A 20,785-nucleotide genomic window follows, 5' to 3' on the forward strand; every position below is an offset into this window, starting at 1 on the left:
AGCATATTATTCAAGTTCAATTTTCAATAAAAAATCAATACAGTTCAAGCTTTAAACATTTGTTTACAAATCTAATTATATTTATTAAAAGCAAACATAAATTTTAACAAGTAGGTGAGTGCCTAATTCAGATTCTCAAGCTTAGTATATTGTCACATCGTACCATTTCTGAAACCGGTGGCCAGCCTCCCGCAGTGTCATTCTCTTCGTTTCCGGCATGGAGACAGCAAAGAAGATCACACACAGGAGCATTATAATCCCCACGGACAGGAAGTACGCAAAGAAATTGACTTCTACTCCAGGGCCAATGCATGCAATTACGATGACATGGATCACCTGCTCCACGATCACAATCAGTCCAACCAGGTAGGGTTTCAAGCGCAGAGGGAAAGCCTCACCCAGGTACACCGAGGAGCTGCAGATGAAGAGTCCGGCAAAGGCCTGGAAGGCCATCCCAATGTTGCATACCTGTGCCATAGTGTAGAAGCTCAACAAGTCCTCGCAAAGACCCGCCATGCCGAGCATCAGTCCCGCCATGCAGAGTAGACCAACGAGGGACACCGCCTTGCGACCAATCGTGTCCAGAAAGCAAAGGGCCACCAGGGTGCCAATCAGGCGGAGACATCCCCACACATACAGCTGCCAGGTGAGGGAGAAGCCCTCAACAAAGCGGCTGCTATATATTATGGAGCTGGTCAGCGGCAGGGAAAAGGAGAACGCAACGCAGCAGCGGAATAGGAGAAGCTTGACAAAGGGCATCGCGGAGGCGACCAGCTCCTCGCCAAGACTGCGGCTGCTGCTCTCCACCACATAGATTCGTGCCTCCTCGAAGTACTTGTTGGCAACACCGGTGTTATTGCCCACAAGTTGCATTTGGCAACTGCGTGCCTTCTGCTCCTGATTGCGTTGCAGAAAGAAGACCGGTGACTCGATGGCCAAACCGCAAGTTCCTAGGCCCAACAAGGAGAACACAATGCCAAGGATGCCGTGCACCAAGTTCGGGCTGCCATCAAGAAATGTGAGCCACTCCGTAGTGTACACCACTTGGGCGGCTACACCAATGGCCAGGCCACATTGCTCAAGTCCTCCGGTTGCGCCCCGCTGATTGGGTCCCGTCACCTCGGCATTGTGAATGATGAATGGAACGGTGATGAAACCAATGCCCACACCAGCCACATAGCGAGCGGCCAGGCAGCAAGAGTAGTCATCGGGTGCAGCGGTAAAGATAATGGAACCAGTAAGCTGCATTAAGCCTCCAAAGACCTGGGATGGGTAAAGAGAGTCAAAAGTTTTAAACAATCTATAAAATGAGATAACTTCATATCACTTACATAGTAGACCTGCTTGGGCATGAATGTCATGGTGGCCATGGCAGCCAGTGCTCCTATTATAACGCCTATGAACCAGCTATATGAGAATTCGGTGGACATGAGGACACTGAAGGTTGGATCCCAGCCCAAGCTGGCGGCAAAGTCCATACCCCCATAGACAAAGAAAAAGAAAACTGCAGGGTGAAGAATATATATACATCGATTAGTCAAGTCACGAGTCATCTCTACCTGGGAAAATTGGACATTTTCTCACCCGCACTAGACGTTGCCGTCTGTCTGTTCATTCTGGCCCAGTAGCCATTGTTGGTAACAGTCACATTAACAGATGGCGGTATCGCTGGTTCCGGCGGAGGTGCAGTGCTTATGTAGATGGTCTCCTTTACAGGAAGAGGACCTGCACTCATGTTAGTGCCTTGAAATCCACTCATTTTCTAGAATTTCGTTCGGTTGTTCGTTCGTTACTGGGGCTCCGCCATTGTCCGCAATCGCATTTAAATAGGAAATTGGAAAAATGTGGTCCGAATTTGGCGATAGTGATATCTAGCTGATAAGTAATGACACTTTAATCAGTTTATAGATACAAGTGTCTTCGCGATTCCCATAAATTTGATTCAATTGGCCGCTTGGCCTTGGCTGTGAATCATGATCAGTCATATTGGGGACTTTTTTTGTTTGGGTGACCAAACAAGCGGGGCAACATATAAATAGGTTTCTTCTGTTGTTATCTTTAATTATATTTACTAGGCAGCAAAGCATATTTAAATCTTTAAGTATTGACACGCTTTTGGGCTAACCACGACCTCTTTTTCTGCAAAAAGAAAGTGTCTTGAATAGGGCCAAAGGCTGAGGGAATGGGATATGAAGCAACCTTCTTCTCTTGATGAAACCAAGTGGTGTGTGACGTCTCCAGAGCGCCTGTCTAGCGTCTGCATTATGTATGGCATTAGCAGCAGCAACAAACTCATCGGGCTCGCAATCATAATCATCCCGGCGGCGGGCCACCACTCGAGTGTTTACTTGAGTTGTCTCGAATTGCGTAATGTCTGCACTGACACTGCCATTTCCAACCACTCCACTTCGACATCATCCCAACCGATCCCAAAGGCCCAGCATCTTTGCAAGCCAATCTATCTTGTTGCGCCTCAAACTGTCAAATCGCGCCACATGTCTATGGATTCTGGGGAGGATGAGGAGTGCGACTGCCTCTGCCTGCTGCCTGTTCCTTGTCATTTGACGCCGCTCGACAAATTAGCCAAGTGCCATGACGACTCCAGCTCCAGCACCAGCTCCCTGCTCCAGCTCCAGATCCAGCCACATCAGCAGCAAATGCCATCTCCATTTCGTTTCGAGAGACTCGAGTACATTTTAATGAGTTTATGCACAAAGTTGTCTAATGGCGTAAAAATTATGAGCGCCAACATGTGGCCATGGACTCTAGATTGAGATAGATCTGGATACGGGCACATGGCGCAAATGGCAAATGGCACATGGCACATGGTACATGGGGCACTTTGCATGGATTTCTGTGGTGATGCTGCCTTCGGGAGAAATGCGGCGACGTCTGCCAGGCCACTAATGGAGTCTAATTACTCTGGCCGACAGCCGGCGCGAATATCTTGGCCAATAAAAGCATATTAAGACAGCGCGCGTAGAGCAGAGACATTCCCCAACTGTCGTTTATTTCCGCCAAATGGGACATACAGGAATCAAGTGTATGCTGCGGCTGCAGTCCCCTCCAGGAAACTCCTTCGATGCTGCTGGGCCAGGCTGCTGTTCACAGCCATCCCAGCGGCCTGTCTGCTTAATGTCACCATCATCAGGAGGTAGACGCACTTCAGCGAGAACATCAGTGCCCGCTTCCAGTTGAGCCGGGTATGTGGCCACAACAGGGAAGTGGGCATCCTGGCGACTTCTTTTTTGGTTAAGTGAAATCTCGGAAATACCACAATATTTGGGGAACTAATAGAACTGGGAATTGAAAAGTGACACTAGACTTGCAAGTCATAGAAAATGTTCTACTAAAAGAGGAGAGTAGACTGTATATATTTATAGGTCTCTGTTCATACCATAAAGTAGCAGACTTTAATTCTCTTGTTTTTAATATGACTACTTTGAATTCTTCACTTCTTGCCTATACTTTACCAAATAAAAATAACAATAAATAATTAATTTTACTCAATTTGTTTCCGCCCGGGATTGAACCGGGGGCCTTCCGCGTGTTAGGCGGATGTGATAACCACTACACCACGGAAACACTTAATAATTTCAGAAAGGGGAAAGAGGATAAAATCTTAAGGCAGCAGAAAACTACATATAAGTGATGTTTTCAATTAAATTTTATTGCTACAAAATAAATATAAGGAGCACTAAAAAATGCATTGCCGAAACCCGGGATTGAACCGGGGACCTTTAGATCTTCAGTCTAACGCTCTCCCAACTGAGCTATTTCGGCTGTTGAAGTTATTAAAATATTAATAATTAATAAATAGATTATAAACAAAAATGCATCAAGCTGATAAAAACCAGGCTTTTCACATTTGTTTAAATAAAACCCAAATATAGTAAATATAAGTCCCCATTATATATATTATTATATTATATGCTTGCAGTATCACTTTCGTAAAGCAGACCAATCTACAAAACCTTCAAAAATTAAAGTCTACTTAAATAATGTGTTAATACATGAATTTCAATCAAAAAACAAAATATATAATTGCCGAAACCCGGGATTGAACCGGGGACCTTTAGATCTTCAGTCTAACGCTCTCCCAACTGAGCTATTTCGGCTGTTGAAATTATTAAAATATTATTAATTAAATAATTATTTTATACAAAAAAAAATGCATTAAACTGATAAAAAACGAACCTTTCACGTTTCTTCAAGTAAAACCCAAATTATATATAAACATGAAAGGAATCTAACTTCGGGAAGCCGAGGTTTATATAGCATTGCAGTTTGCAATTTAATTATAGGATAGTATCGAAAATTGATCATAACTAATCGATATTCATCGATGTTTTATTACACATTTTTTTGCTAAATCAAAGTTTAAAAAACTCATAGCTAAGCCAAAAATGCATTAATTTAAATTCGGAATGCTTTCCTATGTTATTTTTTATCAGGTTAATACCTCTGCATACTCTATTTAAAATTTAAAAAAAAAAATAAGTTTTCTTTGTAAATTTAAAAAAAAAATTAAATATTGGCCAAACATAGCTATGTTAGATCGACTCGCCTGTCGATGATGAAGTCATAGAATATAATAATTGATAAATAGATTATAAACAGAGGTGCATGAAGGTAATAGACTACTTTTCACATTGTTTAAAGCTAAATCATAATAAATAAATGATATGTTCAGTTTTTCGTGAAGAAAACCAATTTCAAAAACTTCAAAAAATTAAAGTCTACTTAATAAAATATTATTATTAAAAAATTAATTTCAATTAAAAAAGAAAATATATAACTGCCGAAACCCGGGATTGAACCGGGGACCTTTAGATCTTCAGTCTAACGCTCTCCCAACTGAGCTATTTCGGCTGTTGAAGTTATTAAAATATTATTAATTAATTAATTATTTAAATAAAATAAAAAATGCATCAAACTGATAAAAAACGAGCCTTTCAGGGTTCTTCAAGTAAAAGCAAAATTATATATAAACAAAAAAGGGAATTAATTTTGGGAAGCCGAGGTTTATATACCATTGGAGTTTGCAATTTAATTATAGGATAGTATTGGAAATTAATCATAACTAAGCTTAAAAAATTCTCATTCATTGAATCGATATTTATCGATGTTTTTATATGAAACTTCTTTCGACAAATCAAAGTTTAAAAAACTCATAACTAGACCAAAAATTCATTAAATTCAATTCGGAAAGCTTTCCTATGTTAGTTTTTATTTAGTTAACAAATCTGCATACTCAATTTTAAATTTAAAAAAATTTAATTTTCTTCGACTAATTTTGACAATTTTTGGCAATGTAACCCCTTTTAAAATTTTCAAAATTAAATTAAATTGACTCGCCTGTTGATGATGATCAAGAACATATATGATTTATAGGGTCGGTTAATGACTCCTTCACATTGTTTAAAGCTTCTGACTAAAATGATATCTTTTCTAGAGCAGTTCAAACTTCAAAAAATTAAGTCTACTTCAAAAATGTATTATAAAAAATTAATTTCAATTAAAAAACAAAATATATAATTGCCGAAACCCGGGATTGAACCGGGGACCTTTAGATCTTCAGTCTAACGCTCTCCCAACTGAGCTATTTCGGCTGTTGAAGTTATTAAAATATTAATAATTAATAAATAGATTATAAACAAAAATGCATGAAGCTGATAAAAACCAGGCTTTTCACATTTGTTTAAATATAAACCCATAATAAATAAATTATATGCTTGCAGTAACACTTTCGTGAAGAAAACCAATCTTCAAAAACTTCCAAAAATTAAAGTCTACTTAAATAATAAAATAATAATGTGTTAAACATGAATTTCAATCAAAAAACAAAATATATAATTGCCGAAACCCGGGATTGAACCGGGGACCTTTAGATCTTCAGTCTAACGCTCTCCCAACTGAGCTATTTCGGCTTATGGATTCCTTGCGGCCAATTAGAGATTACGAACTGATGGTCTATATATAAACTTAGCCGCATATAAGTTCACCGCAAAGTTCAATTGTGGCCTCTATTTTTAAACCGCTTACTATATATAAAAACATTTCGGCTTCGCCTCTTTTTGTATGTCACAATTCCTGACAGTTGCAAAAATGTTTAATGACATTTGCGTGTCTTAATAGGTCCACATCAATTTCACAAAGACGCCTTCTTTGCAGTCGCACGTTTTAGCTGACGGAAATTGCAATTTAAAAGAGCCATAAAGGAAAAGAAAATTTGCTAGCCAGGTCTGAGAAATAAATAAATTTGACCATATTGTTTGTAATAATTTGGTTAATTACAAATTATGAATTTTTACGATGCCCGGGTAAAATAATAAATAAAATCTATACTGTAATGCCTGGCAACGGGTTGCCTCTGACATATGACAAGGTTACGTTAATTTGGTTTTCATATTTGGCAAACTTTCAGAATGCATTTTGAAATCTATGAACTTTAGCGAAATTTCAAATGAAAAATGTGGGAGGATCATAAATGTTTTACTACACATGTATAAGTAAACTAAAAACTATAAACTAATCAGACAAGGTCAATGTCTTTAAGCTTACTTTATTGCGAATTTAGGAACTGAATAAAAATATTCTTCTTATTCCCACACTAATTAAGGTTATTATGTTTCTCCTACGTCATAAATTTTATGTCTTAATTAAGGACTGAATTTATTTTGATTAACTAATATGATCGTTTGTTTCAATGAAGAGTATACAGAAGAACTTGATTTCCCCATATACAAGTTGAGACCTTCCTCGGCAACCTGATGAATTCTGACGAAATCGAATCCACTACCCGATGCCTCGTGTCCCTGAAAAGCGGTTGCCTTGCCCCAGACAACCTGATCTGATCCATTATACACGCTGTATTGTGGGTTAGAGCACAGCACCTTCCCAGTTCCCAGTTCCCAGTTCCAACTTCCAACTAATGCGGCTTCCGTTTGACGCCCGGCGCTGAAAGCTGAGCCTGCAGTTGAACTTCACTGAGTCAGGCCTTATAGTCTCTTCATCATCATCATCATCCTCATGATAATGCCGATCCCCTGGACGGTGTGCTCAATGATTCAACATTCTCGAAAGGCGATCGTGTGGCAGACCGAAATTCCTTTGAAAACGAATCCGAGCCAGTCCACGCCCACGTCCCCGCCCCATGTCCATTTCCATGTCCACGTCCCAGTCCCCCGATGGTTATGATTTATCGCCTCGAAATTCTGCACACATTTGGTCCAAGGCAATCAGCTTTTTCTGTCTCTCTGTTCTCTGCTCTGGATTGGCTATTATTATTACTCGAATTGTTTTTAATTATTCGCCATTTCTGTGTCATCACATTGTTGGCCTGGAGGCATTTCTTTGTGGCAACTATTTGGGGATTTGTAGATTTGTAGATTTTAAGATAGAATCGCGAAAAGTGGCGGTGACGACAACACGGCATTCCTCTGATATGTCAAGGGAATGTTTAACATTTTCGATAGAATTTCTATTTTGGTTTTGCGGCACGACTTGGGGCCAGACCTTGAATGGGAACTGGGAACGGGGAAGCCTAAGACATTTTATTTCTTGTTAAATTCACCCAAATTGAAATCGCAAAGAAGTAGCACTCAATGTGATATAGTTTTTTTCGGGGGGGTCTTAGTTGTACATGGGTCTATGAACTGATAAGTGTGTTTCAAGTGTATAAATATCACGATAAGAAAGTTCAATTGGGCACAGATATACCCAGCAACGCTATTTGAATCGATTTCCAGGAAAGAAAAAATTATACACATTATGGTAAAACAGCAGAACTTCTATAGTCAGCAAATGTAATATGCAAATTCCAGGCAACAACTCAGAAGTCCTTTTCCTTTTGGTTTTTTTTTATGCGACTGAGGAGTGGAGGACACTTTTTGCCGTCTGTCTAAGTGGGTCACAATTGGATTTGATTTGTTTATGCCACAAACAACAGCAAATGTGGGAGTTCTTTGTGTTCCGACCTGGCTTTTTTCATAAATAATATAGCAGTTTGTGTGACAGACCTAATAGAGCAATTTGCAGGATACCCGCTAGACCCTAACTTTTAACCTTTTGCCAAAGCCATACAGAGTTGTTCGGGCCACAACTTGTAATTGAGTTAATTGCTAAAAATTCTTGTTCGCCAACAGCAGCAACAGCTGCAAAATAAATTACTGAAATCTGTGTAAAACAAATTGCCATCGACGTGATTACAAAATAACTGCAGTCATAACCGAATTCGGCTTTATTAAAATCGAATAAATATTCATTTGGCAATGCGGCGCGGGGCCTTTAAACCAACAGTCACGGACCGATCCCAGGGCGTTGGCCCCCGTGGAAATCGGTCATAAATTGAGCTAAACGTGAATCCCAATGGTCACTGGTCACTGGTCACTCTCCCCTGTGTGATAATTCTGACAAAATAAGAGAACAAAAAACCAAGCGACTCGCAAAAAACCGCAAGATTTATTGGCAGCCGTTTCACGAACAATTTGTTGCCATTGAAATTTATTGAGGCGACTTTTGAATATGTGTTCCGCTATGCCACATTCACTCACTCACGACATTTGGCGTTTTATTTCCATTAACAAATTGTTCCAAAAACCCACTCCCCTTGCCCTGAGTTCTGTTTATTTTCTGCGGCTTCCTTTGGACATGTCGCCGCGTCTGAATGATTTCGGAACGTGAACGTGCCGCCAAGTCAAGTCGTTCACATTGTCAAATATAGCTCATTCCGCCCTCGAGACAGTGTGATTTTAATGTATCAATTGCGTGTTTATAGAGTTTTTCATAATTGTCGGCTTACGATAGATTTAAGCAGCACTTTAATGCGGCTGAAGTTAAATCAGAACACCTCGATTCTCCCCCTGTTGATTCATCTTTCATAATTCTGGTAACCTGGTAAACTTTCGCAAGTGTCGGCTGTGGCTCCAAAGTGAACTTAAATATTTCAAGTCCATTACAAGCTGTCACAACATGTTCGGGGTTTTGTGAGTTTGAGTGAGCTGAACGCAAATTGGCTTGCCACAAGTCGACCCCTGTCAAGGCCCGCCCGCTTGACACTTGCCACATGCTTTTCCCGTTTTGGAAATACTGAACGCGTCTCGGTTTCGGTTTCGGTGTCGGTTTTGGGATTGAAACTGGGACTAGAGCTGGGGTCCCATTAAATATGCATAAATCGAACTGGAAAGGCAACAGAGCCAGCAAAACGAAGATGTGCGGCACTCTCATGCGAGTGGGAGTTGCATTCGCCACGGGATGGCTTTTAAATAGTTAGTTGAGCGTTAAATTGACTCGGCAAAGCCATCAACTGGTCACATGTCAGACCCAATCCCTAGCCGGCTGGTTGCCTTGTTAATTGCATAATTAAGCGCAAAGTTGGACTTGGCGGCCTACGCAGATGCTGCACCAGATCCACAGAGATCAAGCAAGACTGCAGCAGCTCCACATTTCGCAGCTCTAATCCACTTGGAGTCGTCGACATGGCCGCTAATGAGTCGCTGCAGCAACGAGTTGCTCCTGCCAATGCGATGCAGAGCTGATAAGACGGAATTTATCATCTGGATGCCTGGCAACTGTCGGATTAGCCGACATCGCTCTATTTGCATATTCATAAATCTCGGGAGCCTGCACTAATTGAAATACATATTTGCATGTAATTGAGTGTGTCTGCCTCTATCTGTCCTATCTGGTGGTGAGCAGTCTTTCCCAGAGTCAGGCCAGAGCTTTCCCTTTCAGGTTTTTCTTCTGGCCTGACTTCTGTTCCATGTCCATGTCTCTTTGCTGTGTAATCACTTTGTCCACTGGATAAGGGAGATTGCCTTATTTGATATGCAGTTGGATTGTCACGTCGTAAGCTATAGAAGTGTATAAACCCTATGTGCATTCAACCCCAGTTTGACTATATAACATATAATAAAGACTGAGGATCAGCTTACCAATTGCATCATATTTTGTTTAATTTTTTATAATTTTATACCAGAGTAAAAATATAAAATATACTTTTAAACAAAGGCCCCCAGTCAGTATCCATCGAATAGGGAGATTTTTAATCTTTATCGTATCTTGTATTTATTATTCCTGTGCATTAAGGAAATCTTCTGGTTTCATCTCTAGTCCGGCAAAGATTTGCTCACTCAATGCCTTAAATGGAGCCGATTCCAAAGTTTCTGCTGGAACATTAGTGACGATCTTCTCCAAGACCTCCTTCATTTCGCGTCGTGACATAGTTATTTCAAATTTCCTTTTCTCTTCGGCCGGTTCATTAACTTTGTTCTTTTCCATTTCGCTAAGATAGGCTGCCTCATGATACTGCAGCAAATGCCTCTTCATATTTGTAGTGTAGGATCCCTTGAAGGAGTTCCGGCAAATCTTGCATTCCTCTTCGTTTTTAGTGGGATGGAAAACGAAAAAGTTCCGAACAATAAAATTATTTTTTATTTTCATCTTCACGTTTTTTTCGCCTAAATGAAAGAAATACAGGAATTTCATACTGTTGTTATACTATTTTATGAAATTTTTTCTTACGTGAAAGTATAAGACAATTGTTCCTGAATAACTCCCAAAAACTAACAACTTAATGTGTTTAATACTTTAACCATTGGCACTTATTTGAAGTATTTTTCATGGCCAACTGATTTGTGAAATATCGAAATAGCAATGATCTTTAAATATTCTCTCAAAGATGTGGTTTCTTTGGGATAAATATTTGTAAATTCCAAATCAAAGCTTAATTATTTTTATATATAAAATAAACCCATCTCTTTTCCCCTCACAAAAAGGGAAAACGTAATTTTGAAACCTTGCAAAAACCAAAAGGCATCATCATTCTTTAAGAAAACTTCTGTAATAAAACTTTACGATCGCCTAGCAACAAGCACGACTTTCGGTCGCCAGAAGATGGAATTACCTGGGAATCGGTGAGAGAATTGGGGAATGCAGGAGGGAGAAGGACACAAAACAAAAGTCATGAAATTCATGAATGAATCAGGAAATCGTGTTGGCTTTCATCCTCACCCCAAGCCGCCAATCTCTGTGCGGCTGCCGCAGCTGAGTTTTGGTGAGACAAGTTTTGCCCGATGTTGCCAAGTCGGGAACACGTTCACTGTGGTCCAGGTCGGGATAGCCGCCGATGCCTGTTCCTGCTCCTGCTCCTTCCACCTCCTCCTCCTGCTCCTTCTGCTCTTAGTGCCGTCTGCGCATGCGTGACGTCTGTCAGCAGGCGACAGGAAGGTGCCGCACAACAAAAAGAGGCACCCGGGATCCAGGCTCCTTTTAGCCGGCTTTGTTTGGCCACAAACATGTTTTCCTTTTAGGGCCTTCGGCTGCCGTTGGGTCATGCTGGGCCCCAAACCCGTTCCCAGTCCGTGCCTTTCCCTGCGTTAGTCCATCTATCGAAACGGGCAACAAAAAAAACACAGCCTTGGGGCGAAACAAGGAAGTTTCGCCAGTCAAGTGGCTGAGGGCCTCCAGCTGCTCCGCCAATGGAGCAGGGGAGCCACTTCAGCCGGCTTTGCTCTGCTCAAGTTGGCATTTCTATTTCGATTGCGAGTGCTATTGGAGGAAAAAGGAAAAGAAATGCAGCATAATTGAGCATAAATAAATAAAATGCCTGGCGAAATATTGCATTTGCCATTGGTGGGCGGCATTCTCTCTATTGTGCCGAGCTCAAGTGGCTCATTGAGTTGGCTCCCATCAGTCCATCCATCTCGTGGGATGCCTACCTATTCATCTTGGCACACCGCCGGATGTTGGGCCTCTCCAGCTATCAGATGTTTCAGTTGTTGCAACCTGCAGTGGTTCGGTTTTATTTTTTCAGTTTTTGCATTATTTGTGCTGCATATTTAAATACAATTTGGACTCCAACTCCACTCCAAAAAACTTTTGGCAGTAAGTACTCTTTCTGATTATGCAACAGCTGAAGTGAGGGAATGAAGAATGGCCAGGGCCACTACGGGATTTAAGAGTAAATAATCAATGACTTGAAGAGATTAAAGTTACATGTTGTATTGAAAAAGAGCTTAGACAAGACTTAAACTTTTTGAGAAGTGCAGAGAGCGGTCACTTGGGGAGTTCGTTTTTATGAGAAGCACAGAGAGCTGCTCAATTCATGGAGATCTTTGAGTTTTAGCCTTGAAATGTGAGATTTACGCAAAGAGCCATCATTAGTGAGTGGAGCCAAGGTGGCCGCGATAATTCTTCTCAGCGTGCCGAATCGCTGAGCACACTACATCAAGGCCAAGTCGAATCGTCGAGTGCCCTGCCGTCAGCAGAAGGTCGCCGCCACCCAGTGGAGCTTCCACTATATTCGACTCTCGAACACACTTCTCGAAAAAGTGGCCAGAACTGACTGTTACCTGGCAATTACAATGCAACAAACAGCGGCACTGCGACCACATAAATCACACTTAAACGGGCCGCAGTAAACCGTAAACCTCCTTGTTCCGCCACCTTTATTACTATGTATGTCTCGGTGCAGGAAATGCAGGTTGCGTGGGTGGCAGATTGGGCTGGCTGGCAGGCAGCTCAATGCCACAAGGAAATATACGTGGATCCGCCGCAGGATAAGGGAAAGCCACTGCTTGTGCAGTTTTCACTTAACGGCAAGTGGCACATAAATTTCAGCAAGGACGCAAATACACTTGACGGGGGGTCTGAGGACGGGCTGACAGTCGCCGGCATTTGCTGATAAGTGGACAAAATATGCATCGCTCTGATTTAGCTTTTGGCCATGCTGCTGTCTTGGCAAATATTTGGTGGCAAGGGCACTCGAGTCGCGGCACCGTCGAGGTCAACTGGTGCATGAAATTTTGGTAGCAGGCAAAGCAGCAGCTGCAAAACAGGCAGCTGCAGTTAAAATCAGGTCCAAGAAGATGCTTGAGTTGGTTTCAAGTAAAAATTAAGGGGAAATCATTTACAGTCTTTAAAAATAAATACGAGCCACCTTTAACGCTTTAAGTCAATGTTTTCAGGTCAGCAATAAACAAGATGCAATTTCTGAGTGTTTCGAGAGATTTTTGAGGGTGACTCTGGACTTTGCTGTTTGCTGCCTTAGTTACCCCCGAAAGCTATGATGATGATGCAGCCCTCCAGTTTGCGTTTGGCCATTGCCAGTCTGATTCTTTTCGTCTTTGTGCTACATGTACTCGGCAAGGAACAGGGAACCGGAGCAGGAGCACAACACCATCGACAGCACCATCAGCGTAGTCATGCGTCTAAGCGCTTTTCCCGGGACTCCAACGCAGCCCGTGAGCGAAGACCGAACATTATCCTGATCCTCACCGACGACCAGGATGTGGAGCTGGGCTCTCTAAACTTTATGCCGCGCACCCTGCGCCTCCTAAGGGACGGCGGAGCCGAGTTCCGGCATGCCTACACCACCACGCCCATGTGCTGTCCCGCGCGCTCCTCACTGCTCACCGGGATGTATGTGCACAACCATCAGGTGTTCACCAACAATGACAACTGCTCCAGTCCCCAGTGGCAGGCCACGCACGAGACGCGTTCCTATGCCACGTATTTGTCGAATGCCGGTTACCGTACCGGTTACTTTGGCAAGTACCTGAACAAGTACAATGGCTCCTACATCCCTCCTGGCTGGCGGGAGTGGGGTGGCCTGATCATGAACTCCAAGTACTACAACTATAGCATCAACCTCAATGGGCAGAAGATCAAGCATGGTTTTGACTATGCCAAGGACTACTATCCGGATCTAATTGCCAATGATTCCATTGCCTTTTTGCGCTCCTCGAAGCAGCAGAACCAGCGCAAGCCTGTCCTGCTCACCATGAGTTTTCCGGCCCCTCACGGTCCAGAGGATTCGGCTCCACAGTACAGTCATTTGTTCTTCAATGTGACCACCCACCAGTGAGTATAACTAGGATTCTATCGGAAACTTTTAACTGCAATTTATTACATTTATCTCCAGCACTCCATCGTATGATCATGCCCCCAATCCAGACAAGCAGTGGATCCTGCGGGTCACCGAACCCATGCAGCCCGTACACAAAAGGTTCACCAATCTGCTGATGACGAAGCGTCTGCAGACACTCCAGAGCGTGGATGTGGCCGTGGAACGCGTCTACAATGAGCTAAAGGAACTAGGGGAGCTGGATAATACGTATATTGTGTACACCTCGGATCACGGCTACCACTTGGGACAGTTCGGTCTGATCAAGGGCAAGAGCTTTCCCTTCGAATTCGATGTGCGGGTGCCGTTCCTCATTCGAGGTCCCGGCATTCAGGCCTCCAAGGTGTAAGTAGCTTGAGCTTTTCTCAATCTCTTGATTAAATAAAATGATCCCCCTCAGGGTCAATGAGATTGTGCTGAACGTGGACCTGGCTCCCACTTTCCTGGACATGGGTGGTGTACCTACGCCTCAACACATGGATGGGCGCAGCATTATGCCCTTGCTGCTGAGCAGAAATCGAGCTGTGCGGGATAACTGGCCCGATAGTTTCCTCATCGAGAGTTCCGGCAGAAGGGAGACCTCGGAGCAAATAGCCGAGTCAAGGGCACGATTACAGGCTGAAAGACGTAATATGAAGTTGGTCAACAGTTCCCTGCTGGAGGATTTCTTGGACTCTGGAGTGGAGAGCACAACCACCATCTCAAGCAGAAGCAGCAGCAGCAGCAGTACTGCTGCCACTCTGATGAGCTCTACCACTCAGCAATTTGAGGATGGCGAGGAGGATTTGGACACCGACAATGAAGAGGAAGATGTGGATGGAGCAATGGACAGCTCAGCTGCTGCTCTGGAAGAGGAGGATCTCGAGGATGCCGCCATTGAGGAGGGTGACGAAGAGCTGGACGATCAGGAGTTCCCTCACCCGCAAGACAATGATCTTCCCCTGGCTCCCTACATAACCAAGATGATGCGCTTGAACTCGGAGTGCTCGGATCCAGCTCTGTTGAAGAACTGTCTGCCTGGACAGAAGTGGAAGTGCGTCAATGAGGATGGACGCTGGCGCAAGCACAAGTGCAAGTTCCATGTAAGTTTCATGACCACTTATTCCCTGATGAACTTCATTAATCATTTCCAATCCAACTCAGCTCCAGTTAGAGCATCAATTGGCTGCGATGCCGCGGAAGCAGTACCAACGCAACTGCGCCTGCTTCACCTCTGATGGCGTGGTTTACACCAAGATTCGAGCCCCATCCGCTGGATCACATCGTGTGAACAAGCGCACCCATCATGGCGGTCATGCCAGGCGGCGGAACAAGCGTGAGTTGTTCCACACAGAGCTGCCCTATGAGATGGAGGAGCTTCTGGACCTGCACCAAGCGGTTGATATGCTCACCGAGCACTCGCATCGCAGCAAGCGGGAATTGTCTGTGAGCAACAACGAAAAGATTGCTCAGGTCATCCAGCAGATACAGACCACGCTGGAGACCCTCGAACACAAGTTCAATGAGCACGAGCTGCACGGTCCTGGACTCCTGTCCAACTCCAGCTCCCAACCCAACAGTCGGGGCGAGAAGTTCCCAAAGACCGAAGGTCATCGTTGCTTCGTGGATGCAACCTCGGGCAAGGTGAACTGCTCAAACGTAATCTATGATGATGAGAAGACGTGGCGTACTTCCCGCATGCAGATCGATATGCTGATCAAGGTTCTGAAGGATAAGATTGGAAAGTTGAAGGAGATGAAGAAGCAGCTGCGGGAGAGCAACAAGTTGGCGGGATCATCTGGTCGAAGGCAGGAGAACCGCCGGCGAAACGAAGAGAACGTGTTGGATGGTGGAGCCGGACCGGAGTTCAACATGAGCTACTTCACCGAGATCAGTAACAGCACGGCTAGGCCGAGTGCTAGCGTTGGCCAAAAGGAGATTTACCGGGGCTATGGGAATGCCGGCCTGCTGGACTCATTGGAGCCACAGACACCTCGCTTTTCTCCTCGAGCAGAGTGCTATTGCGAGCCAGATGTGGGCGAGAGGTGAGTGATTCTACTTCCTTTAGAGTTGGATAACTAATTCGGCAAATCTATTCCTCTGTTTCAGTTACGCGGACTCCAAGGAAATGGCCCGCGAGGCTCGCAGGAAGCTGAAAGAGGAACGGCAGCGCAAGAAGGAGCGAAAACGCATCAAGAAGGCCCGGCTGGAGAAGGAGTGTCTGTCGGAGAAGATGAACTGCTTCTCGCACGACAACCAGCACTGGCGCACAGCTCCGCTGTGGAACGACAGTCCCTTCTGTTTCTGCATGAACGCCAACAATAATACTTATTCCTGCCTAAGGACCATTAACTCTACCCACAACTATCTTTACTGCGAGTTTACCACGGGCCTGATAACCTTCTACAACCTGACCATAGGTAAGAGAGGAGGTTTAGCAGCTGAAGAATGATGAAAACTTATATTCTTACTTGCCCTCAGATCGCTTTGAGACCACAAATCGTGCTGCAGGCCTGACACCCGGTGAGAGAGCCCACATGCATGATGCCCTGGATCAACTGAAGGGCTGTAGGGGCCGCAGTTGCAGCATCCGGCGACATCAAGCCCAGTTGGATAGCGGAACCAGTGCCCCACAGCTGCCCAGTGCCATCAATCAGGTGCATCGCAACAACAAACGCAAGCACTGTAAGGCCTTCTACTGACCCTCCATTCATTTAAAGAGTGTCTTGAACTGTATCCTGTTCTATCTTTACTGTTTCAGCTCCCCTTGCGGGAACCGTGGGTAACTATGCCTTCGTGGGACCACGACTGGACATGGATGGGCTGCCTCCCATGAAGCGACGTAAGCTGTCCAAATACAACAGGTAAGTGCAGCTGGAACTGAACTCCAAGCCGAGGGTCTAACTGCTTTCACATTTCTTCAGATTGACAGGCTCGCAGCAGACGCACCTAAAGCGGCGTCCGTGGAAGCAGCAACCCCACCAGCAACAGTCGCCCAGATTCTTGCCCACACACTCAGTGAGCCCGGCAGCAGTGGCCTAGAGATGATGGGACCGGAGGATGGGATCACTCCACATACATATCCTATGCGTACCTTGCTTGCCAGCTCCCAGCACCAGCTCCAATCCCTGCTATTTGGTTTGGCCCCCCCCCCATTGGATTTCTTCATACATAAATAAGACTGTGTTTTAATCTATTATCTTACTTACGTTTAGACTCTTGTAACCAAACTGTGTGTGTATGTGAAGTTTCTTCTATTTGGCTTGCAATATTTATACATTATAGTAACAGCCACACATTTTAATTAATTAGCTCGTAGGATGCCTAATTTGTACATAAATTGATAAGCAAAACCCAGAAGCAGCCAGTACCGAATGCTACAGAAACTAAATAAATTATTTAGCGAAATTGGTTAAAAGTTAAATTAGTTGAGTATAAATCCTAGCAAAGAATTCGATTAATTGTAGCGAATCCAAGTGAAATTGTATTTATTGGCCATTCTCATTGCTAAATGAATAAAACGCTATGCATACATAACAAATTTGTTGTCACTGCGTATTAATTAGAGAACTAAACCATATATATTTATGCCGTACTAGACACGTAACAATTGTTAAGAGACCCCTAAGCCCCGCCCATGCCGCAAATTCCCAAAGACATTTAGGTACCAAACCTGCTTTTATGCGAGCAATAAACAAAAATATTGTATCGGCCACGTTAATAATGTCATACCATTAACTCTGAAAATTAATATATAAACTCAAATGTATTAAAAGCAAAAAGTAAAAACTGTTGCAAGTAATAAACTTTTATCACAACTTCATGATTTATTAAGTTGTTTCGTTTTATTACATGTATTTTAGGGAGTACGAATGGAGAGATAATTAAAAGTATACATGATTTATGGAGCTACTGAGCTAGGACAGTTGCAAGTAATTATTACCTTTACTATTTCATTTGACTTACTTTTTTTCTAATGAAACATATATTTAAAAATATAATAAAAATCTATTCCATTTGTTAAAAATATATAACATGCTTTCAGGCTGAGCTTATTTCTTGATTCTTTGTAAATCTTTTTTTACATACAAATTTATTAAGATTTTCAGTTTATGGCTCATTATTATCTTGCAAGAATTGTGTCCCATAAAATTCGAATATTGCATTTAAGATAACTACACATTTTCTTATAAACTTCCCTCCGTTTTTTAAACTCCTAAGTCCAACCCGTTTTATTTGATATTTAGTTAAAAATATAAATTCGGAAATTACGTATACGTACTACCGGTTATCAGAGTACCCAATTAGAACATAACAGAGTTATTCCTTTGTTACCCCCGATCTTAACTAACGCATACCAATCAGTCTTTTTTTTATGATTTATTGCAAACACTCTCTCTGGGTGTATTTGGTTCAAGAGCATGGGTTCAAATGATAATATAGGCAATGGCTATCAGGCAAGAATATTAGAGATTAACTGTTCCGCTTGCCGTTAAGCTCGTTGGGCAATACATTTTGCAATAATTTTAAGGTGTGTGCACTTCGCTGAGATAGTCGCGATAACATCTCGGAGAGCGTGCCAGCGATAAGAGGGAAGTTCCGACTACGGCATGCGTTGGAAACAGAGTCGTCACTCAGCAGCATCATCATCATCATTAGCAGATGTCAATAAGATCACCGGAGTGCGCTAATTAAGCCACGAAGCTGTTTTGATCTGCTGTCAGGTATGGTTGCCGCCTGCCAATTCACACTTGGCACTTAAGGCGCTAATTTCCGGTGCAGTCGAGGACCGGGGAATGGGGATTGGGGATTGGGGATCGGGAACCAGGGCAGATGGCTGCCAGTGGAGAACATGCGCTTATCTCAGTTATCAAAACACGGAGAGATAGCAGTCCGGAGAGCAAGAGCGGCGGAGCAAGAGTAGTCTATATGAAAACCGGTCTGAGGGCATTTTGCGGAGATATCGTGTTAAAAATTTACGCAAGCAACAAAGTTATCAGCTTGAAATTGTATTTATTGTGGGCTGGGACATCGAAAACAAGGCGATCACATGATGAACACTAAACAAGCCTCGGCAACAAGGCCTACTCGACCATCTATTTCAATCAACCACTTTACGATGCGGACTCTGCCAACGAGAGATATCGTGCTGAAATTTCACAATGTCGAGAATATCGCCACTGCGCCGCAAACGGGGCCTGGCTTGCAATAATCTGATGTGGGGGAACTTTATGCCCAGGCACGTATTTCGCTTTATAGCAGGCATTTCTAGCATATGTACATGACATCGTGAAAACAATTATTACTTTTTCGGCACTAAACGAAGTTTGAAATGCCCTTCACTTTCTTCATTTACCAGCCAGAATTATCATTCTAGTGTTGTGAATAATTTTAACTTTTATGGTAAATGAGAGCTCCATAAGGTAATGTATTTATTTACAGGCTATATAAATTTTAATTTATTCTAGAATTTTTAGTTGAACTCTAAGCGAAGGTGAAAATTCGTGTTTCTTTGTTCTCCACACATATATAATATTTGTTAATAAATTAATGTAATTCTTTACCAAAACCTAGTAAATTGTTTATTATAATAAACTATATTGTATATAATACAATGTTGCTACTTCTTTATCATGACAAACACAAAGGGAACACGTTAGACTTTATCTAAAGAACTAAAAGTAATAAAGTTCTATTAAATTTAAGTTTCTATCCTCAATCATCTTTATGCCCTAGTTAGTAATGTGTATTTGCTATCAAAGCGTAAACCATAATTGTATTTTATTATTGGGATTACTTGGAATTATTTGTTTTATTTGTTAGCACAAAGAACCCTCGAGAAAAATATTGACACCTTGTGTCTTTCCGATTATTTGTTTCTTAATAATCACGAAATATTTAGAGCTATAATGAAATGTTAATGAGAAAAATAACTAAGATATTGTAAATTATCACAATAGGTTTATTGTTTTGTCAATTCAGGTAAATCAGTCCAAAAAGAGTTAAATTTCATTAGAGAATATTGCTTTTCTGCAAATTTGATATCTCCGTTGGGCAATTTCCGTCTTTGTGTACGAAAGGTAAGGTTGTTAAGAAACCACACAAAGAGTCTTGTAGACGAGTGCCGACTGGGGAAACCCCAATTACGCAGCTAACCGTATATAATTCACATATATATACATATATATTTACCTCTGACTAAAAAAAATTAGCTTTTATATCACTAAACAAAGGTCTTGCAGAATAAAACACAATGATCTCATCAAGGACGAGGATATACAATAGTTTTGGCAGTAAGTAACTTTTCGACCTCGTTTACATAGAATCTGTGTTCTTGGAAATATCACTACATGTAAAAATATAGTTTAAATATCAATGAAAACAAGAAAGGTAATTAACTTCTGGAGGCTAAAGTTTATATAACCTAAAAGTTTGCAATTGAATTATTTGATTGAATCAGAAATCGATCACAAATAAGCTTTAAATATTTGCATTATTTTAATGGATTTTTATTGATATTTTTATATATATCAATTTTTTGGGTAAATAATGTTTTTTTAAATATCACAACTGAGCTAAAAATTCATTAATTTTCATTTGGAAAGAAGTTCTGTGCTAGTTTTTATAAGGTAAATAAATCTGCATATTAAGTTTTAAAATGTAAAAAATTCAAATTTTTGTCAATTTTTGACAATTTTAACCCCTTATAAAATATAAAAAAATTTTGAAAAAATTAAATGTTTGTCGGACATAGCTTAATTGACTTGGCTGTTGATGCTGATCAAGAATATATATGGATTATAGGGTCGGAAATGGGTTCTTCACTGTGTTTAATGCTTCTGACTGAAATTGTAATGCTCTGCAATGATATGAAAACATTACCTGTAAAAAATAAAAAAA

General features: G+C 42.0%; 3 protein-coding genes, 1 long non-coding RNA gene and 6 other non-coding genes across 11 annotated transcripts in view; 1 reads left to right on the forward strand and 9 right to left on the reverse strand.

The window, feature by feature from the left end:
- The window catches only part of Sulf1 (Extracellular sulfatase Sulf1), a 32,152-nt gene extending 14,433 nt beyond the window's left edge, over positions 1 to 17,719 (forward strand). For both annotated transcript variants that reach the window (XM_086837058.1, XM_086837057.1), the window contains exons 2-9: positions 12,969 to 13,863; positions 13,925 to 14,251; positions 14,307 to 14,988; positions 15,050 to 15,930; positions 15,995 to 16,305; positions 16,367 to 16,570; positions 16,647 to 16,749; positions 16,810 to 17,719. In XM_086837058.1, the coding sequence (XP_086693184.1) occupies positions 13,067 to 13,863; positions 13,925 to 14,251; positions 14,307 to 14,988; positions 15,050 to 15,930; positions 15,995 to 16,305; positions 16,367 to 16,570; positions 16,647 to 16,749; positions 16,810 to 16,927 (3,423 nt within the window). In that variant the 5' untranslated portion in view covers positions 12,969 to 13,066 and the 3' untranslated portion in view covers positions 16,928 to 17,719. The remainder of the gene's footprint in view (positions 1 to 12,968; positions 13,864 to 13,924; positions 14,252 to 14,306; positions 14,989 to 15,049; positions 15,931 to 15,994; positions 16,306 to 16,366; positions 16,571 to 16,646; positions 16,750 to 16,809) is intronic.
- Positions 59 to 1,885, reverse strand: LOC110188046 (uncharacterized). Its single transcript, XM_020957599.2, has 3 exons — positions 1,585 to 1,885; positions 1,332 to 1,504; positions 59 to 1,263 (listed from the first exon to the last, which is right to left on the reverse strand). The coding sequence occupies exons 1-3, from the start codon at positions 1,757 to 1,759 to the stop codon at positions 142 to 144; spliced, it is 1,470 nt and encodes a 489-aa protein (XP_020813258.2). The 5' UTR covers positions 1,760 to 1,885; the 3' UTR covers positions 59 to 141.
- Positions 2,991 to 3,350, reverse strand: LOC110188067 (uncharacterized). The gene has a single exon (XM_020957621.2). The coding sequence runs from the start codon at positions 3,230 to 3,232 to the stop codon at positions 3,038 to 3,040; it is 195 nt and encodes a 64-aa protein (XP_020813280.2). The 5' UTR covers positions 3,233 to 3,350; the 3' UTR covers positions 2,991 to 3,037.
- Positions 3,513 to 3,585, reverse strand: TRNAV-AAC (transfer RNA valine (anticodon AAC)). The gene has a single exon. It is a non-coding gene; the product is annotated as a tRNA-Val (tRNA).
- Positions 3,711 to 3,783, reverse strand: TRNAF-GAA (transfer RNA phenylalanine (anticodon GAA)). The gene has a single exon. It is a non-coding gene; the product is annotated as a tRNA-Phe (tRNA).
- On the reverse strand, positions 4,046 to 4,118 carry TRNAF-GAA (transfer RNA phenylalanine (anticodon GAA)). The gene has a single exon. It is a non-coding gene; the product is annotated as a tRNA-Phe (tRNA).
- On the reverse strand, positions 4,800 to 4,872 carry TRNAF-GAA (transfer RNA phenylalanine (anticodon GAA)). Its single transcript has one exon. It is a non-coding gene; the product is annotated as a tRNA-Phe (tRNA).
- TRNAF-GAA (transfer RNA phenylalanine (anticodon GAA)) lies at positions 5,540 to 5,612 on the reverse strand. Its single transcript has one exon. It is a non-coding gene; the product is annotated as a tRNA-Phe (tRNA).
- Positions 5,858 to 5,930, reverse strand: TRNAF-GAA (transfer RNA phenylalanine (anticodon GAA)). The gene has a single exon. It is a non-coding gene; the product is annotated as a tRNA-Phe (tRNA).
- On the reverse strand, positions 9,927 to 10,658 carry LOC110188057 (uncharacterized). The gene is made up of 2 exons (XR_015272643.1): positions 10,525 to 10,658; positions 9,927 to 10,460 (listed from the first exon to the last, which is right to left on the reverse strand). It is a non-coding gene; the product is annotated as an uncharacterized LOC110188057 (long non-coding RNA).
- Positions 17,720 to 20,785: the final 3,066 nt, after the last annotated feature.

The sequence above is a fragment of the Drosophila serrata genome, unplaced genomic scaffold (genome assembly GCF_035046125.1).
Source record: "Drosophila serrata isolate PLE 108 unplaced genomic scaffold, ASM3504612v1 contig_295, whole genome shotgun sequence".
NCBI lineage: Eukaryota > Metazoa > Arthropoda > Insecta > Diptera > Drosophilidae > Drosophila > Drosophila serrata.